At 38.4% G+C, this 17,297-nt stretch overlaps 2 protein-coding genes across 4 annotated transcripts in view; one reads left to right on the top strand and one right to left on the bottom strand.

Moving 5' to 3' along the window:
* Positions 1-17,297, top strand: part of LOC133539723 (immunoglobulin superfamily DCC subclass member 3-like) — a 48,724-nt gene that overhangs the window by 1,992 nt on the left and 29,435 nt on the right. For 2 of the 3 annotated variants that reach the window (XM_061881848.1, XM_061881849.1), the window contains exon 2: positions 2,123-2,279. In XM_061881848.1, the coding sequence (XP_061737832.1) occupies positions 2,123-2,279 (157 nt within the window). Of the gene's footprint in view, positions 1-2,122; positions 2,280-15,399; positions 15,978-17,297 lie in introns of those variants that run through there. The other variant, XM_061881850.1, reaches the window with a different exon arrangement.
* Positions 1,811-15,663, bottom strand: LOC133539725 (DNA-directed RNA polymerase III subunit RPC7-like). Its single transcript, XM_061881852.1, has 8 exons — positions 15,460-15,663; positions 12,225-12,426; positions 11,979-12,130; positions 11,758-11,905; positions 11,600-11,668; positions 8,606-8,662; positions 2,114-2,221; positions 1,811-2,048 (listed from the first exon to the last, which is right to left on the bottom strand). Exons 3-7 carry the CDS (start codon positions 12,096-12,098, stop codon positions 2,184-2,186), a joined length of 432 nt encoding a protein of 143 aa, XP_061737836.1. The 5' UTR covers positions 12,099-12,130; positions 12,225-12,426; positions 15,460-15,663; the 3' UTR covers positions 1,811-2,048; positions 2,114-2,183.

Genomic DNA, 17,297 nt, shown 5'->3' with positions numbered 1-17,297 from the left:
TTTGTTTTGGTCATGTTATGTTTTGTTTTTTGGACACTCAGTTCCTGTTTTGCACTTCCTGGTTTGTGTTGCTACCATGACAACTCATTAATTTTCACCTGGCCCTCATGTCACGCCCCTGTCCAGAATGAAGTAATAAAATAAAATAAGTTTTAACATTTCTCTTTTGGTTTGTGCTTTCTATGTGATTTTGGTGTGGTTCCTGTATATTTTGGTAATTTTCATGGTCAAAATGGCACCATGCTACCATGACAACTCATTAATTTTCACCTGGCCCTCATGTAGCGCCCCTGTCCAGAATGAAGTAATAAAATAAAATAAGTTTTAACATTTCTCTTTTGGTTTGTGCTTTCTATGTGATTTTGGTGTGGTTCCTGTATATTTTGGTAATTTTCATGGTCAAAATGGCAGAAATGTTGTGTTTCCTGATCAAAACAACGCAGTAGACGAGAAGTGAGGCAGACACAGGTGGTGCCTCCACGGCTACACAGTATGTAAATACTGTGCGTGCGAGGGGACGCATGCTTGTTGCTGTCACGCCTATGGATCATGTTTTGTTTTGGTCATGTTATGTTTTGTTTTTTGGACACTCAGTTCTTGTTTTGCACTTCCTGGTTTGTGTTGCTACCATGACAACTCATTAATTTTCACCTGGCCCTCATGTCACGCCCCTGTCCTCGGCCCTCACACCTGCTTGTTAATTTTCATAGCTTAGTATTTAAGCCAGGTAGTCGGCCTTCAACTCCTTTCATGCCATGCCATGCATATTCCCCAACTGCTACATGCCATGCTACGCTGTTTATTATTTCTGTCCATGCCATGTAAGTTTTTGGTTTGTTATTTATGCCACAGTGCAAGTTTTTGTGTTTCACGTTTATAGCTTGCAGCCTTGGTGCTAGTCTTTTGTTTTCTCATTAGCCAAGTTTGTTCTCCGCCATCGTGCGCGCCCTTTGTTTGCCTTTTGTTTAGTTTACTAGATTATTAAATAAAAATGTACTCACGTTCATGTCTGGTTTGTGCCGGAGAAACAAACTATCCCATAGTCCAAGTGTGACAGTTGCCACGCGGAAAAGGCAGGTCATGAGGCAGCAAGTACCTCTGCCTCAAGGTAGGGGGCGATTTATTTTCAACTTGCAGTTGAATGCCACAGCAGTACTCTGACTCGCCACACTAGAAATGGGGGCGCTCAAACTAGCAGACACAGGTCTCTCCAGCAGAAGCCAGTCTTTTTTTTTCTTTTTTCAACTGTATTGATAACAAACATGGCATTTTTATTAGAGTAAGCCAGCGTTTGTGGGTGTTTTTTGTCAGATGCAAACATATTGTTTAATGTCTTGGAATGAAATTTAATTAAATGAATGATTCTGCCAATATGGAGGATTTTATACTGTATCCACGCTGAAATACTTCTCTAAACTGGACTTTAAGACAAAATGAATGCGATCATACAAAGTACGTTTTCATGGAGGATAGCTATTGCTGCTTCACTCACAATACTTGATTTATTCTGTTAAAAGCAAAAGGGACCAAAAAGTATTTAATAACAACTTTATCAAATACTTTTTGGACCCATTTATTGTATCATAATATCATTATGATAACGTTTTTATGAAAGCGAATAACTCCCTTTTTTTTTTCTTTAACTCTAAAGTGCAAACTAAATCAACAATGACTAGAGCGGCACATATGGATCTAAGTAAAAAAAAAAAAGTATGTATGCCTCACCTGGTGTTAAGTTCACCGCACGTCACTGCTGTTTAGCTTGTTCCTTGAATCTTAGTAGAGATACAAACTACAAGGACAGAAATCGTCAAAGTTGCCATGAATTTTTTTTACTCCACTTAGGTAAAAGTCACAAAGTGTACAACAATCAAAACTATAAAAAAACATCCATTTGAAAACGTTTAAAATCTTGACTTAAAATTGACAGACGCCATTAAACCCACAAGGCCACAAACATTTCAGTAAACTGCCTCCTCCATGTTGTCGTCGCTATCTCCGCCAAATTCCTCGCCGTTGTCAAAGTAGGACATGATGTAGTCCGTCTCCTAAAACAAAAACCTTGTTAGCACCTTGCCAAAAAAGCTCAACCGTTTCAATGACGCCTTCTCACCTCCTCCAGCTCCTCCTCATCATACTCTTCCTCCGGCTCCTGATCCTCCTCCTTCTTCTCCTGCTGCTCCTCATCCTCCGAGCTCTGCTGCTCGTCGCCCTGCAGCGTCTGAACAACAACAACAACAACAACACCCGTTGGAAAGAAAACCAAGCAACAAATGAAGGTTATAAACTTGAAAATGAAATACAGTGGGGCAAAAAAAGTATTTAGTCAACCACAGATTGTGCAAGTTCTCTCACTTAAAATGATGACTGTAATTTTCATCATAGGTACACTTCAACTGTGAGAGACAGAATGTGACAAAAAAAATCCAGTAATTCACATTGTAGGAATTTTAAAGATTTTTTTGGTAAATTATGGTGGGAAATAAGTATTTGGTCACATCAAACAAGGAAGATCTTTGGCTCTCACAGACCTGTAACTTCTTCTTTAAGGAGCTCTTCTGTCCTCCACTCATTACCTGTATTAATGGCACTTGTTTGAACTCGTTATCTGTATAAAAGACACCTGTCCACAGCCTCAAACAGTCAGACTCCAAACTCCACTATGCCCAAGACCAAAGAGCTGCCAAAGGACACAAGGAAAATAATTGTAGACCTGCACCAGACTGGGAAGAGTGAATCTACAATAGGCAAGCAGCTTGGTGTGTAAAAATCAACTGTGGGCGCAATTATCAGAAAATGGAAGACATACAAGACCACTGATAATCTCTCTCGATCTGGGGCTCCAGGCAAGATCTCATCCTGTGGGGTCAAAATTTCATGAAACGGTGAGCAAAAATCCCAGAACCACACGGGGGGACCTGGTGAATGTCCTACAGAGAGCTGGGACCAAAGTAACAAAGGTTACCATCAGTAACACACTACGCCGACAGGGAATCAAATCCTGCAATGCCAGACATGTCCCCCTGCTTAAGCTAGTGCATGTCCAGGCCCGTCTGAAGTTTGCCAGAGAGCACATGGATGATACAGCAGAGGATTGGGAGAATGTCATGTGGTCAGATGAAACCAAAATAAAACTTTTTGGTATAAACTCAACTCGTCGTGTTTGGAGGAAAAAGAATACTGAGTTGCATTCCAGGAACACCATACCTACTGTGAAGCATGGGGGTGGAAACATCATGCTTTGGGGCTGTTTTTCCGCTAAGGGGACAGGACGATTGATCCGTGTTAAGGAAAGAATGAATGGGGCCATGTATCGTGAGATTTTGAGCCAAAACCTCCTTCCATCAGTGAGAGCTTTGAATGGTTGACCAAATACTTCTTATCCACCATAATATCCAAATAAATTACTTTAAATTCCTACAATGTGAATTCCTGGATTTTTTTTCACATTCTGTCTCTCACAGTTGAAGTGTACCTATGATGAAAATTACAGACCTCTGTCATCATTTTAAGTGGGAGAACTTGCACAATCGGTGGCTGACTAAATACTTTTTTGCCCCACTGTAAATAATGGTGGGAATGAAGGAAATAATGGTGGATGTGGAGGAAATAGAGGTGGAAGATAAGGACATAATGGTGGAAATGAAGGAAATAGAGGTGGCAATGAAGGAAATAATGGTGGACATGAAGGCAATAAAGGTGGAAAGGAAGGAAAAAATTGTGAAAATGAAGGAAAAAAAGGTGGAAAATAAGGACATAATGGTGGATATGAAGACAATAATGGGGGAAATGAAAAAAATAATTGTTGAAATTAAGGAAATAATGTTATAAATGAAGAAAATAAAGGTGGGAATGAAGAATAACGTGGAAATGAAGATAATAAAACTGGAAATTAAGGAAATAATGGTGGAAATGAAGGAAATAGAGGTAGAAAGGATGGATATAATGGTGGAAATTAAGGAAACAAAGGTGGAAAATAAGGACATAATGGTGGAAATGAAGACAACAATGGGGGAATGTAAAAAATAATAGTTGAAATTAAAGAAATAATGGTAGAAGGGAAGAAAATAAAGGTGGGAATGACGAAAAAGATGAAAATGAATATAAAGGTGGAAATAAAAAAATAAAAAAGCCGGAAATTAAGGAAATAATGGTGGAAATTAAGGAAATAGAGGTGGAAAGGAAGGACATAATAGTGGAAATGAAGGAAAAGGTGGAAATGAAGACAATAATGGGGGAAATGAAAAAATAATGGTCGAAATTAAGGAAATAATGGTAGAAATTAAGAAAATAGGGTGGAAATAAAGAAAAATGTGGAAATGAAGAAAATAAAGGTGGAAATTAAGAAGAGAATAGTGGAAATTAACAAAAAGATGGAAATGAAGAAAATAAAAGTGAAAAACAAGGGAAATGAAAGTGGAAATAAATAAAATATATAAAGATGCAAATGAAGGTGTGAATAAATGTGGGAATTAAGAAAAAGTGGGAATAAAGATGGAAATGAAGAAAACAAATGTGGAAATGAATGAAGTGAGGGTGTAATAAAAAAACATGGAAATGTAGAAGAAAAAAAAGGGTAGAAAAATGCGTGGAAATTATGGAATAAAAGGTGGAAATTAATGAAATAAAAGTGGAAATTAGGAAAATAAATGCAAAAATGAAGGAAACGAAGGTGGAAATTATGGAAATGAAGGTGCAAATGAATGAAATGAAGGTGTGAATGAAGGAAATAAAATTTGAAATTGACGTGGAATGATAGAACCAAAGGTGGAGATTAACTAAATGAAGGTGGAAATAAAAAAAATAAATGTGGAAATGAAGAAAATAAAATATGGAAATGGAGGAAACAAAGGTGGAGATGCTGAATATAAAAAGGTGGAAATGAATGAAATGAAGGAAATAAAGGTGCAAATGAAGGAAACAAAGGCGGAGGTGATGAAAAAGGTTGAAATGAAGATGGAAATAAAGGAATTCAATAAAAGAAAAAAGATTGAAATTAATGTAATCAAAGTAGAAATAAATGTGGAATGAAGAAAACAAAGTTGGAGATGATGAAATAAAAGTGGAAATTAATTAAATGAAGGAAATACAAGTGGAAATAGATGTGGAAATTAAGGAAACAAAGGTGGAGATAAAGGAAATAAAAGTAGAGATATAAGTGGATTAAAAGAAATTAAAAGTAGGAAAAATGTGGAAATGAAGGAAACAAAGTTGGAGATAAAGGAAATAAAAGTTGGAATAAATTTGGAAATGAAGGAAACAAAGATGGAAATAAAGGAAATACATCTGAAAATAAAGGAAAAAGGTGGAAATTAAATCAATAAAAGTGAAAATAAAAGCGGAAATTAAGGAAACGAAGGCGGCAAGGATGAAAATAAAGGAAATCAGAGTAGAAATAAATGTCAAATGAAGGAAACTAAGGTGGAGATTAATAAAATGAAGATGGAAATGAAGGAATAAACATTGAATAGAGGAAAGGAAAGTGGAAATGAATGAAATGAAGGTGGAAATGAAGGAATAAATGTTGAATAAAGGAAAGGAAGGTGGAAGTGAATGAAATAAAGGTGGGAATGAGGTAAAGAAAGGTGGAGATGAAGATGACAGGTGTTTGTGTAAGGAAAGTAGCAACGTGATGTCAAACCTCCAGTTTGAGAAGAACCTCCTTTTTTTCTTCTACTGCTTTTTTCTGCTCTCCAGCCTGAACTCTTTGTGTCACCACAACCACTTTGGACACAGCTGGCAGGTAGAAAGATGCAATCATGCCAGTACTGTCACACACTGGCCACAGGGGGCACTCTACCACTTTTTATGGAAACCACAGTTGTTATACATGACATCACATCTACCTGGTGGGCCTAATCTCACCAAAACATTAGCTTAGCACTAGACATGGACATAATAACTTTGTTTTACGGCAGAAAGTGACCAGTTTTACTAAATAGTACTTTTGTTGCTGATGTTGTTTTGGTGTGATTATGGCAGAAAGTGACCACTTTTACTAGATATTGGCTGTTTTGCTAATGTTGTCTTGATATGACTATGGCAGAAAGTGACCACTTTTACTAGATATTAGTTTTTGTTGCTGATGTTGTTTTGATGTGATTACAACAGAAAGTGACCTGTTTTACTTGATAGTACTTTTGTTGCTGATATTGTTTTGTGTGATTACGGCAGAAAGAGACACATTTTTCTAGATAGTAGTTTTGTTGCTGATGTTGTTTTGATGTGATAACAACAGAAAGTGACCTGTTTAACTAGATAGTACTTTTGTTGCTGATGTTTTTTGGTGTGATTATGACAGAAAGTGACCAGTTTTACTAGATAGTATCGGTAGTTTGGCTGCTGATGTTGTTTTGGTGGGATTATGAAAGAAAGTGACCAGTTTTACTAGATAGTAGTTTTGTTGCTGATGTTGTTTTGGTGTGATTATGATAGAAAATGACCAGTTTTACTAGATAGTAGTTTGGTTACCGATGTTGTTTTGGTGGGATTATGACAGAAATTGACCAGTTTTACTAGATAGTAGTTTTGTTGCTTATGTTTTGTTGTTGTTGTGATTACGACAGAAAGTGGGTAGCCTTACAAGATAGTAGTTTTGTTGCTAATGTTGTGTTGGTGTGATTACGACCTGAACAGTTTTTCTAAATAGTAGTTGTATTACTGATGTTGTTTTGGTGTGATTACGACGTGAACAGTTTTTCTAGATAGTAGTTTTGTTGCTGATGTGGTTTTGGTGTGATTACGGCAGAAAGTGACCAGTTTTACTAAATAGTAGTTTTGTTGCTGATGTTGTTTTGGTGGTAGTATGACAGAAAGTGACCAGTTTTACTATATAGTAGTTTATTTGCTGATGTTGTTTTGGTGGGATTATGACAGAAAGTGACCAGTTTTACTAGATAGTAGTTTTGTTGCTGGTGTTGTTTTGGTGAGATTATGGCAGAAAGTGATCAGCTCGGTTGGTAGAGTGGCCGTGCCAGCAACTTGAGGGTTGCAGGTTCGATTCCCGCTTCCGCCATACTAGTCACTGCCGTTGTGTCCTTGGGCAAGACACTTTACCCACCTGCTCCCAGTGCCACCCACACTGGTTTTCAAATGTAACTTAGATATTGGGTTTCACTATGTAAAGCGCTTTGAGTCACTAGAGAAAAGCGCTATATAAATATAATTCACTTCACACACAAAAAATTCACTTACAAGATAGTAGTTTTGTTGCTGATGTTGTTTTGGTGTGATTACAACAGAAATGGACCAGTTTTACTAGATAGTATTTTGTAGCTGATGTTTTTTTGTTGTGATTACGGCAGAAAGTAGGTAGCCTTACAAGATAGTAGTTTTGTTGCTGATGTTGTGTTGGTGTGATTACAATGTGAACAATTTTTCTAAGTAGTAGTTTTGTTGCTGATGTTGTTTTGGTGTGATTACGGCAGAAAGTGAAGATAGTACTTTTGTTACTGATGTTGTTTTGGTGTGATTATGACAGAAAGTGACCAGTTTTACTAGATAGTAGTTTGTTTGCTGTTGTTTTGATGTGATGATGACAGAAAGTGACAAGTTTTACTAGATAGTAGTTTGGTTGCTGATGTTGTTTTGGTGGGATTATGACAGAAAGTGACCAGTTTTACTAGATAGTAGTTTGTTTACTGATGTTGTTTTGATGTGATAATGACAGAAAGTGACCAGTTTTACTAGATAGTAGTTTGGTTGCTGATTTTGTTTTGGTGGGATTATGACAGAAAGTGACCAGTTTTACTAGATAGTACTGGTAGTTTGGTTGCCGATGTTGTTTTGGTGGGATTATGAAAGAAAGTGACCAGTTTTACTAGATAGTAGTTTTGTTGCTGATGTTGTTTTGGTGTGATTACGACAGGAAGTGACCAGTTTTACTAGATAGTAGTTTTGTTGCTGATGTTGTTTTGGTGGTATTATGACAGAAAGTGACCAGTTTTACTAGATAGTAGTTTGTTTACTGATGTTCTTTTGATGTGATAATGACAGAAAGTGACCAGTTTTACTAGATAGTAATTTGGTTGCTGATGTTGTTTTGGTGGAATTATGACAGAAATTGACCAGTTCTACGAGATCGTAGTTTTGTTGCTGAGGGTTTTTTGTTGTGATTACGGCAGAAAGTGGGTAGTCTTACAAGATAGTAGTTTTGTTGCTGATGTTGTGTTGGTGTGATTACGACGTGAACAGTTTTACTAGATAGTAGTTTTGTTGCTGATGTAGTTTTGGTGTGATTACAACCGAAAGTGATCAGTTTTACGAGATAAGAGTTTTGTTGCTGATGTTTTTTTGTTGTGATTACGGCAGAAAGTGACCAGTTTTACTCAATAAAATATTGTTGATGCATACTATCTTCTTCTTCTCCTTAAAACGTCTCAGCAGACGTCGTCATTGTTTTATCTGATGTGACCACTTGTCACCTGTCACTCACACAGTTGCTTTGAAAAATAGTCTACAATAAATAATGTGTAATTTTGTTTAGAATTTAGGTTAGAGTTTGGATTTTGGTGGTTGCATAGATTTTCTGTGCATGAAGGTCACAGGAGCAGTGCGCTATTGCACAGGCACGCACCTTAGAGGGAACATTGGTGCACACACTGACCTTTTTTTGGTGTTTTCCTGACACGCAACCTCAGCTCTTTTGGGAATCTCTTCCAGTCTGAAAAACAACCAAACAATTTAGATTGACTTTGCTTTGCTGCTGCTATGCACAAAGCAAATCTAATATCACCACCATTACATCATTAAAATATTTCTCATCACACCCATCATCAACACTAGGGCTGCACGCTTAATCGACATTGATGTTTTAATTAGTGTGATTACGTAACTGCAGGAGAAAAGAAAAGACAAAAATATCCCAATTAGCCAGAATTCCCGGTTTTCCGGGACACTGTGCCCATTAAAAATAAATTGGCCATTTCTCGAGCTTGCACAATTCCTAAATTTTTTTAGAACCATTCCACTCATCCTGGACACGTTAAAAAAATTCCACGCATTCCTGGTTTTCCAAAGCCAAATAGAACCTTTTGTTCTAAATTCTTCACGTTCCACATTTTTAAACCAATTCCAACCATTCCACCATCAAAAAGTTATTTTTGGTAGGGACATAAAAAGTTACAGTTTTTCCCCAAAATTCTGCAAAATCAATTCACAATTCAAACATTTTTCAACCGATTCGAAAAATTCCCACACTAACCCATTCATATTTTCTTGCTCGTATCAATCATTTCCAAACATTTTTTTCCCCCAAAATTCCCAAATTTCCAGGAAACCTCATGAATGGACATTTTCAAAGTTCTACAATACCCAAAATTCTGAAAATGTAGACACCACTTTTTAGCCTATTCGGACCTTTCAACCACCCACACACACTACTCTTCCGAGATCTCCAAGGTAAAACATGTTTTCCCAAAATTCCCAGTGTTTCCGGAATTTCCAGGAATTTCTCCCCATCAAAAACAAATGGGCAATAAACAAACCTCTTCATATCCCACATTTCTCAACCGATTCGAACCGTTGCAACATCCACACACTCCACTCCCCCCTAGACCAGGGGTGTCAAACGTAAGGCCCGCGGGCCGGATCAGATTTTATCCAGCCCGCGGGATGAGTTTGCCAAGTATAAAAAAGGAGCTGAAATTTTTGACTGAAAGAAATCGCTGTTCTAAATGTGTCCACTAGATGTCACAATAGCAATTATTTGTATCATTGTAGATGATGTTATATATGTAAAAAAATAAAAATAAACCACATAATGTTAATACATCCATCCATTTCTACCGCTTGTCCCTTTTGGGGTCACGGGGGTTGCGGGAGCCTATCTCAACTGCATTCGGGCGGTAGGCGGGGTACACCCTGGACAATTCGCCACCTCATCGCAGGGCCAACACAGATAGACAGACAACATTCACACTCACATTCACACACTAGGGCCAATTTAGTGTTACCAATCAACCTATCCCCAGGTTCATGTCTTTGGAAGTGGGAGGAAGCCGGAGTACCCGGAGGGAACCCACGCAGTCACGGAGAGAACATGCAAACTCCACACAGAAAGATCCCGAGCCCGGGATTGAACTCACGACTACTCAGGACCTGCACTAACCCCTCTTACACCGTGCTGCCCATGTTAGTACATCAGTGTCATGTCTTGTGATCATGTTTTGTTTAGTTATGTTCTGTTTTGCTTAAGACTCCATTGTTTCCTGTTTTTGCACTTCCTTGTTTGCTTTGTTTCCATGCCAACCCATTAGTTTTCACCTGTCCTCATGTCACGCACCTGTCTCACGTTTTGCACTCTAATCATGTCTATTATTTAAACCGAAAGTTGCCTGGTAGTCAGCCTGGCGACTTTACCTCTACTCTCTTCATGCCATGCCATGCCTGAATAACATGCCTGTTATTCCCTCCTGCCAATGCCACGTAAGTTTTTTTTTTTTTTATGTCACAGTTAACGAGTTTTGTGTTTTGTCCATAGTTCTGCCTTTGTGCTAGTTTTTTTTTTTTAAGTCAAGTTTTGTACTTCCGCCCTTGTGCGCGCCTTTTGTTTATTCCTTTTATTAGTGTTAAAATAAAGATGTCTTTTCCTTCACGCCTTGCCCGCTCCAACTTTCCTTTGCCTTCCGGGAAAACAACCATCACAGCCCACGTTCTGACAATCAGTCGATCCACCGTGCTGCCCACGTTAGTACATTCGTCGAGGAAAATGAGCAAACTACATAAATAACATTTGATTTTGATATAATTTTTTATCTTGATGGATTGAAAATTAACACCAATATGTTGACTTAGTAAAATTATCACCTAATTTATTAAGAAAGAATGAATAACGACAAATAAAAGTAGAATACGTAAGTTTAAAAAAACCCAACAACATTATGATTTGTGGACTTCACGGTGGCAGAGGGGTTAGTGCGTCTGCCTCACAATACAAAGTTCCTGCAGTCCTGGGTTCAAATCCAGGCTCGGGATCTTTCTGTGTGGAGTTTGCATGTTCTCCCCGTGAACGCGTGGGTTCCCTCCGGGTACTCCGGCTTCCTCCCACTTCCAAAGACATGCACCTGGGGATAGGTTGATTGGCAACACTAAATTGGCCCTAGTGTGTGAATGTGAGTGTGAATGTTGTCTGTCTATCTGTGTTGGCCCTGCGATGAGGTGGCGACTTGTCCAGGGTGTACCCTGCCTTCCGCCCGATTGTAGCTGAGATAGGCGCCAGCACCCCCTGCGACCCCGAAAGGGAATAAGCGGTAGAAAACGGATGGATTATGATTTGTACATTTTCAGAATGTGCTTGTTCTATTTTTAAACAAAGAAAACAATCTGAAGTTGTCTTTATTTTTACGTTATCGTGCCGTGATTTTGCCAGTCCGGCCCACTTGGGAGTAGATTTTTCTCCATGTGGCCCCCAATCTAAAATAAGTTTGACACCCCTGCCCTAGACATACAAGCATTTAAATTGTCAGGCGGTTCGGCGGCTTGCGCACGTAGGGCATTCACACGCAACTCCGACCGTAATTGCAAATTCTAGTTATGTATAAAATATGATCGCAATTTAGGAAAGAAAACTCGCAGTGAGGTTTTTTTTCGCGCATCTCACCTGGCATCCAGCTCGTCAAAGCGTCGGCCTGTTCGCTGCTATGATATTTGTCAGAGTATCGTTCCACATCTGTAGAGAAGGTAGAGGACCCCTTCACAATAAAAGTCCTTGTTGCAGCCCAATAGTTGACGATTTGAACATCGAAGTGACGCACTCACCCGCATGTGACCTCTGACCTGTGCGGGCACAGTCGGGCTGGATGAAGAAAGGCAGGGTCCTCATGGCGCCTCTGAACTCCTGTTTCAGGGCCAACAGATACTCGGTCTCCTCGCCTCCTGACAGGGGGAGGGGCTTGTGCTCCAAAGCCTGTTCTCAGATGAAAAAAAAAAGACGTCAGCTTCCCACAATGCTTTGCAGAAAACAAACCGGTGTGCCTCACAGGGAACAGCGGCGTGGGCTGCTGGGTGGACGGAGGCAGAATGTCTCCCTTGTTGATCCCGACGGCCTCCACATTGAACGTCATCATCCTGCGGCCCCGCCCGCGGCCGCGACCCGCCATCTCTGGCTCTGCCCCGCTGAGCTAAAACACGTCTGAGGTCAGAAGAAAAAAATATCATGCGCTCCTTCCTTCAACCAGTGTGAATCTTCCCATTAGTCGAGGTCCAAAGGTCAAGTAACTCCATACTTGCCAACCCTCCCGGAATTTCCAGGAGACTCCTGAAATTCAGCGCCTCTCCCGAAAACCTCCCAAAAGAAATTTTCTCCAGAAAATCTCCCGAAATTCACGCCCCCTCCAGCTCCATGCGGACATGAGTGGGGACAGCCTGTTTTCACGTCCGTTTGCCTGCCCAATCACGTTACAACATCTACGGATTTTTAATAAAAAACTGCACACACAAGGAGACAAAGCAGAAGAACGAGGAAGTTACACCCATGGCGACGCCGTCTGTAATAGAGTGATTCTATGTTGTCTGTCGCCATCTCCTGGTGAATGTTGGCTATAGCGTTATGGGGTTGCTTTTTGATTGGCAAACAATTTACGTGGTGTTGTGCACCTGACGGCAAGTGACTCTCGCCAGTACGCAAATGGCAGAACAAAGGTTACTCAAGTAGTGAAAGGTAAGTGTTGTTGTTGTTTTTTTAATAACCAGCAAGCACAGTACAGTTAGTAGAACAACTGTGTTTTTATTGCTGTGTATTTGATAGGTGCCGTCTGAAATTCAACTATTTATTTTATTTATATATATAATCAAATAAATATATATAGCTAGAATTCATTGAAAGTCAAGTATTTTATACATACATATATATATTTATGTATATATATGAAATATATATGAAATACTCGAGTTGGTGAGTTATACTCATCCCCTCTTAACCACGCCCCCAGACGGAGGTCTCAAGGTTGGCAAGTATGACTAACGCGGAGAACATTCTGGAAGATTGTAACCTAAGTTATCTTTTACCTGGAAGCACCTATCTTTCATCTTAGCATTTATGTGGTATTCCAGACTGCTTTCATATTTTTTTCCAAATCGTACTCTGAGCGTTCAGTGGAAAGTAAACAACAAACGTGGCTGAAGACCTCAATAAAAGGTGATGTCTGTCAATCATTATACCAATTTACATGCACAAAAGGCTTAATTATGACTAATTTATGTGTGATATGTTTAGTCGTCTCTGTGAAATTCCTATTTAGAGCAGCATTCCAAATTTTCAACTTTCCAGCAGTCTCGAATGCACCATAGAACAGTCCATAGTTTACGATTAGACATCCATCCATATGATAAAATAATATAGTAGATAGCATTAGTTACCAGGGATGTTTGCTTATTTTTTAACAAAACTTCAAACAATACTGTATTAATAACGATAATTGTGATCATTTAGGGTCGTTTGTACTGGCTTTGAACAAGAAATTCATTAATTAGCTTAAAATGCTCTTCAACTTTCTCTCCTTACTTTTGCCGGGTGTCGACTCGTTTATATTGGTGACCAGCTGAGGCTCTTCTGACAGGCGATTTAAATGCAAAGGTCGTTTTTATTTTTCAAAATAAAGTAAAAAAAAAAAAAGTATTTTCAAATAAAATAAACTTATTTTGTAGGTGTGGTGGCGGAGATTTTGCCGTGGTGTTGCGCCACGATCGTTTACATGTAGGGGGAGCTCTGCTTCCATTATTATATATGATGATTACATTACATCATGATTATTTTGATTACATTTTACTGTGTGAATGGGAGTGTGAATGTTGTCTGTCTATCTGTGTTGGCCCTGCGATGCGGTGACTTGTCCAGGGTGTACACCGCCTTCTGCCCAAATACAGCTGAGATAGAGTCCAGCACCCCCCGCGACCCCGAAAGGGACAAGCGGTAGGAAAATGGATGGATGGGTGTGTGATCATTTTACTTACAATAACTGTAAATGTTTTATGTTACTAATTACTCTTAAGTTTAACATTATTTAAGACGAGGCCACTACTCAGTGTCCGCCCTGAGATTGGTAGGCTGTGAGTTCAAATCCCGGCCGAGTCATACCAAAGACTATAAAAATGGGACCCATTACCTCCCTGCTTGGCAAAAGCATCAAGGGTTGGAATTGGGGGTTAAATCACCAAAAATGATTGCAGGGCGCGGCACCGCTGCTGCCCACTGCTCCCCTCACCTCCCAGGGGGTGAAAAAGGGGATGGCTCAAATGCAGAGGACAAATTTCATCACACCTAGTGTGTGTGTGTGTGTTACAATAATTGCTACTTTAACTTTAACTTATCACAATTGATAGACATATTAAAAGAGACCTATTATGCAAAACCTACGTTTCTTACCTATTTGTACCTGTTTTTGTGTATTTGCGATCTACATAAGTCTCAACATCAAACTTGCCTTCCTTCACACTTACGGGAAACCATCCTTTGGGAATTTGCCAATTTGTGACAAGTTGGCAAAATTTTAAAAGCTTTGCGCGAGTCCGCCATTGTAGTCTGACGATATAGTCAATAAGCGCCTTGTTTTTCTCTATCCTTTTGTCTTCATGTTGCCATTCCTAATACAGATTTAGCGTATAGTTTGAACTTTTACCGTTGGTCCACGGAAGAACTAAAAATTACAACAAGATGGCGAAGACGTAAATAGAGGCAAAAAGTTATATTTCGGTTTCATCTGACCACATGACATTCCCCCAAATCGTCTGCTGTATCCATTTTGGTATAAACTCGACTTGTCGTGATTGGAGGAAGAAGAATACTGAGTTGCATCCCAAGAACACCATACCTACTGTGAAGCATGGGGGTGGAAACATCATGCTCTGGGGCTATTTTTCTGCTAAGGGGACAGGACGATTGATCCGTGTTAAGGAAAGAACGAATGGGGCCATGTATCGTGAGATTTTAGAGCCAAAACCTCCTTCCATCAGTGAGAGCTTTGAATGGTTGACCAAAAATACTTATTTTCCACCATCATTTACAAATAAATTCTTTAAAATTCCTACAATGTGAATTCCTGGATTTTGTTTTCACATTCTGTCTCTCACAGTTGAAGTGTACCTACGATGAAAATTACAGACCTGTGTCATCATTTTAAGTGGGAGAACTTGCACAATCCGTGGCTGACTAAATACTTTTTTGCCCCACTGTATGTGTTCTCTTCTTAGATAAGGAATGTGGCTGATTGACATAATTCCATAAAAAGCAGTTCCTCTTTAATACAATATAGTAGTGATTATAGTAAATAGCAGTATATTGATTTATCCCACAATGGGGAAACGTTAGTTTTAGTAGATAGTAAACTATGTTAAAGTAGTAAATATTACGCACAACGTCAGCCATGTTAATATAATATTAGTTATAGAAAATAGTAAAAGACTATTAGACGTATAATAACGTTATAGTTACAGTATAGTCGGCGGGCTAATGTGGTTTCTTACTTTCAACATGCATCTTGAGGCCAACTGTTGTGTTTTCTTCCACTCGGGCTTCAAAAAAACAAGCGTTATTATTCCCAAGTCTTCAAAAAAAAGAGAGTTTTTATCCCCAAGTCTTTGTTTAGAGACGACAATATTTTTTTCTTCAATGAACTTCCGTGTCCAAAAAGCACTGGCAGCGCGCCACCTGCTGCACGGGAGTGTGAGTGCAGCCGCTCAGCCGGAATCAAACAGGGACACTTCACACGTCCCACGTCCCACGTCACGTTTTACCCCCGAGCTCCCGAAAGTCATCTCTTCAACCTTTCCAAAGATGGATTAACCCTCAAGTTCAAGTTGGATTTAAACGGGGGGCCACAAACGCAACAGCTGGGGGGTCATTGTCATGCCACGCCCCCGTGCAGAGGCTCCGCCCCCTTGGTCTGAGGCAGCAGTGTTTTCGGATGGCTCACCATTGGAGGCCAAACGTCAAGCCATGACGCTGACATGGATGATGACGATCATGATGACCTGCTGCTCAGGTGTGTTGTTGATCATCCATCCATCCATCCATTTCCTACCGCTTGTCCCTTTCGGGGTCATTTTTGTTATTTTAATGATGGGTATAATAATTCATTTAATTGAAATCCATCATTATTATCATGAGCTTGATGAGCTCTTTATAGTGTTGGCTTTCTTATTTTGCTATGTCCATCCATCCATCCATTTTCTACCGCTTATTCCCTTTTGGGGTCGCGGGGGGCGCTGGCGCCTATCTCAGCTACAATCGGGCGGAAGGCGGGGTACACCCTGGACAAGTCGCTCATTTTGCTATGTGATTATTATAATTAATGTTTTCATTAACTTCTGTATTCCATGTATTGTTTGATTTATTTTTCTCATGCAAACAAAATCAATTTTAAGACTTCAATTTTTTTTTATTGTTCTTTATGGCATTTAGCCATCTGCCTCGTTGTTGTTGTTGTCCAACTTGAGTCATCGAGAAAACTTTATATTTTCATGTGATTTTTCAGATTCAACTAATTTGTTGTAATGCAATAGTTTGTATTTACTGTTTGATTAGATTGAACAATATATTGTATTTAATGTGTTTTAATCAGTATTTTATATTTTATGTGTAATATATTGTTTAATCTAATTAAACATAACATCTTGATAACTTTCATTAAAAACACATTAAATATAATGTTAAATCTAATGTGTTTTAATGAGATTTAAAAGTATTTGTTTAATTGAATGTGTTTAATTGGATTTAACAGTATATTATATCTAATGTTTTTAATTGTGTAATATATTGTTTAATCTAATTAAACATAACATCTTGATAACTTTCATTAAAACACATTCAATCTAATGTTAAATCTAATGTGTTTTAATGACATTTAGGAGCACTTTAAATTTTATGCGTTGAATTGGATTTAACATTATATTTAATGTGTTTGATTGTTTAATATATTGTTTAATCTAATCAAAAATAAAATCTTGATAACTTTCATTAAAAACACATTAAATATAATGTTAAATCTAATGTGTTTTAATTAGATTTACGAGTATTTTTTAATTGAATGTGTTTAATTGGATTTAAAAATATATTATATCTAATGTTTTTAATTGTGTAATATAATGTTTAATCTAATTAAACATAACATCTTCATAACTTTCATTAAAACACATTAAATATAATGTTAAATCTAATGGTTTTTAATGAGATTTACAAGTATTTTAAATTTTATGTGTTGGATTTAACATTGTATTATATTTGATGTGTTTGATTGTGTAATATATCGTTTAATCTAATTAAACATAAACTCTTGATAACTTCCATTAAAAACACATTCAAT

This window comes from Nerophis ophidion, linkage group LG21 (genome assembly GCF_033978795.1).
Source record: "Nerophis ophidion isolate RoL-2023_Sa linkage group LG21, RoL_Noph_v1.0, whole genome shotgun sequence".
Classification (NCBI taxonomy): domain Eukaryota; kingdom Metazoa; phylum Chordata; class Actinopteri; order Syngnathiformes; family Syngnathidae; genus Nerophis; species Nerophis ophidion.
Note: the sequence above shows the minus strand (reverse complement) of the source record. Positions and strands in the feature narration are given on the sequence as shown.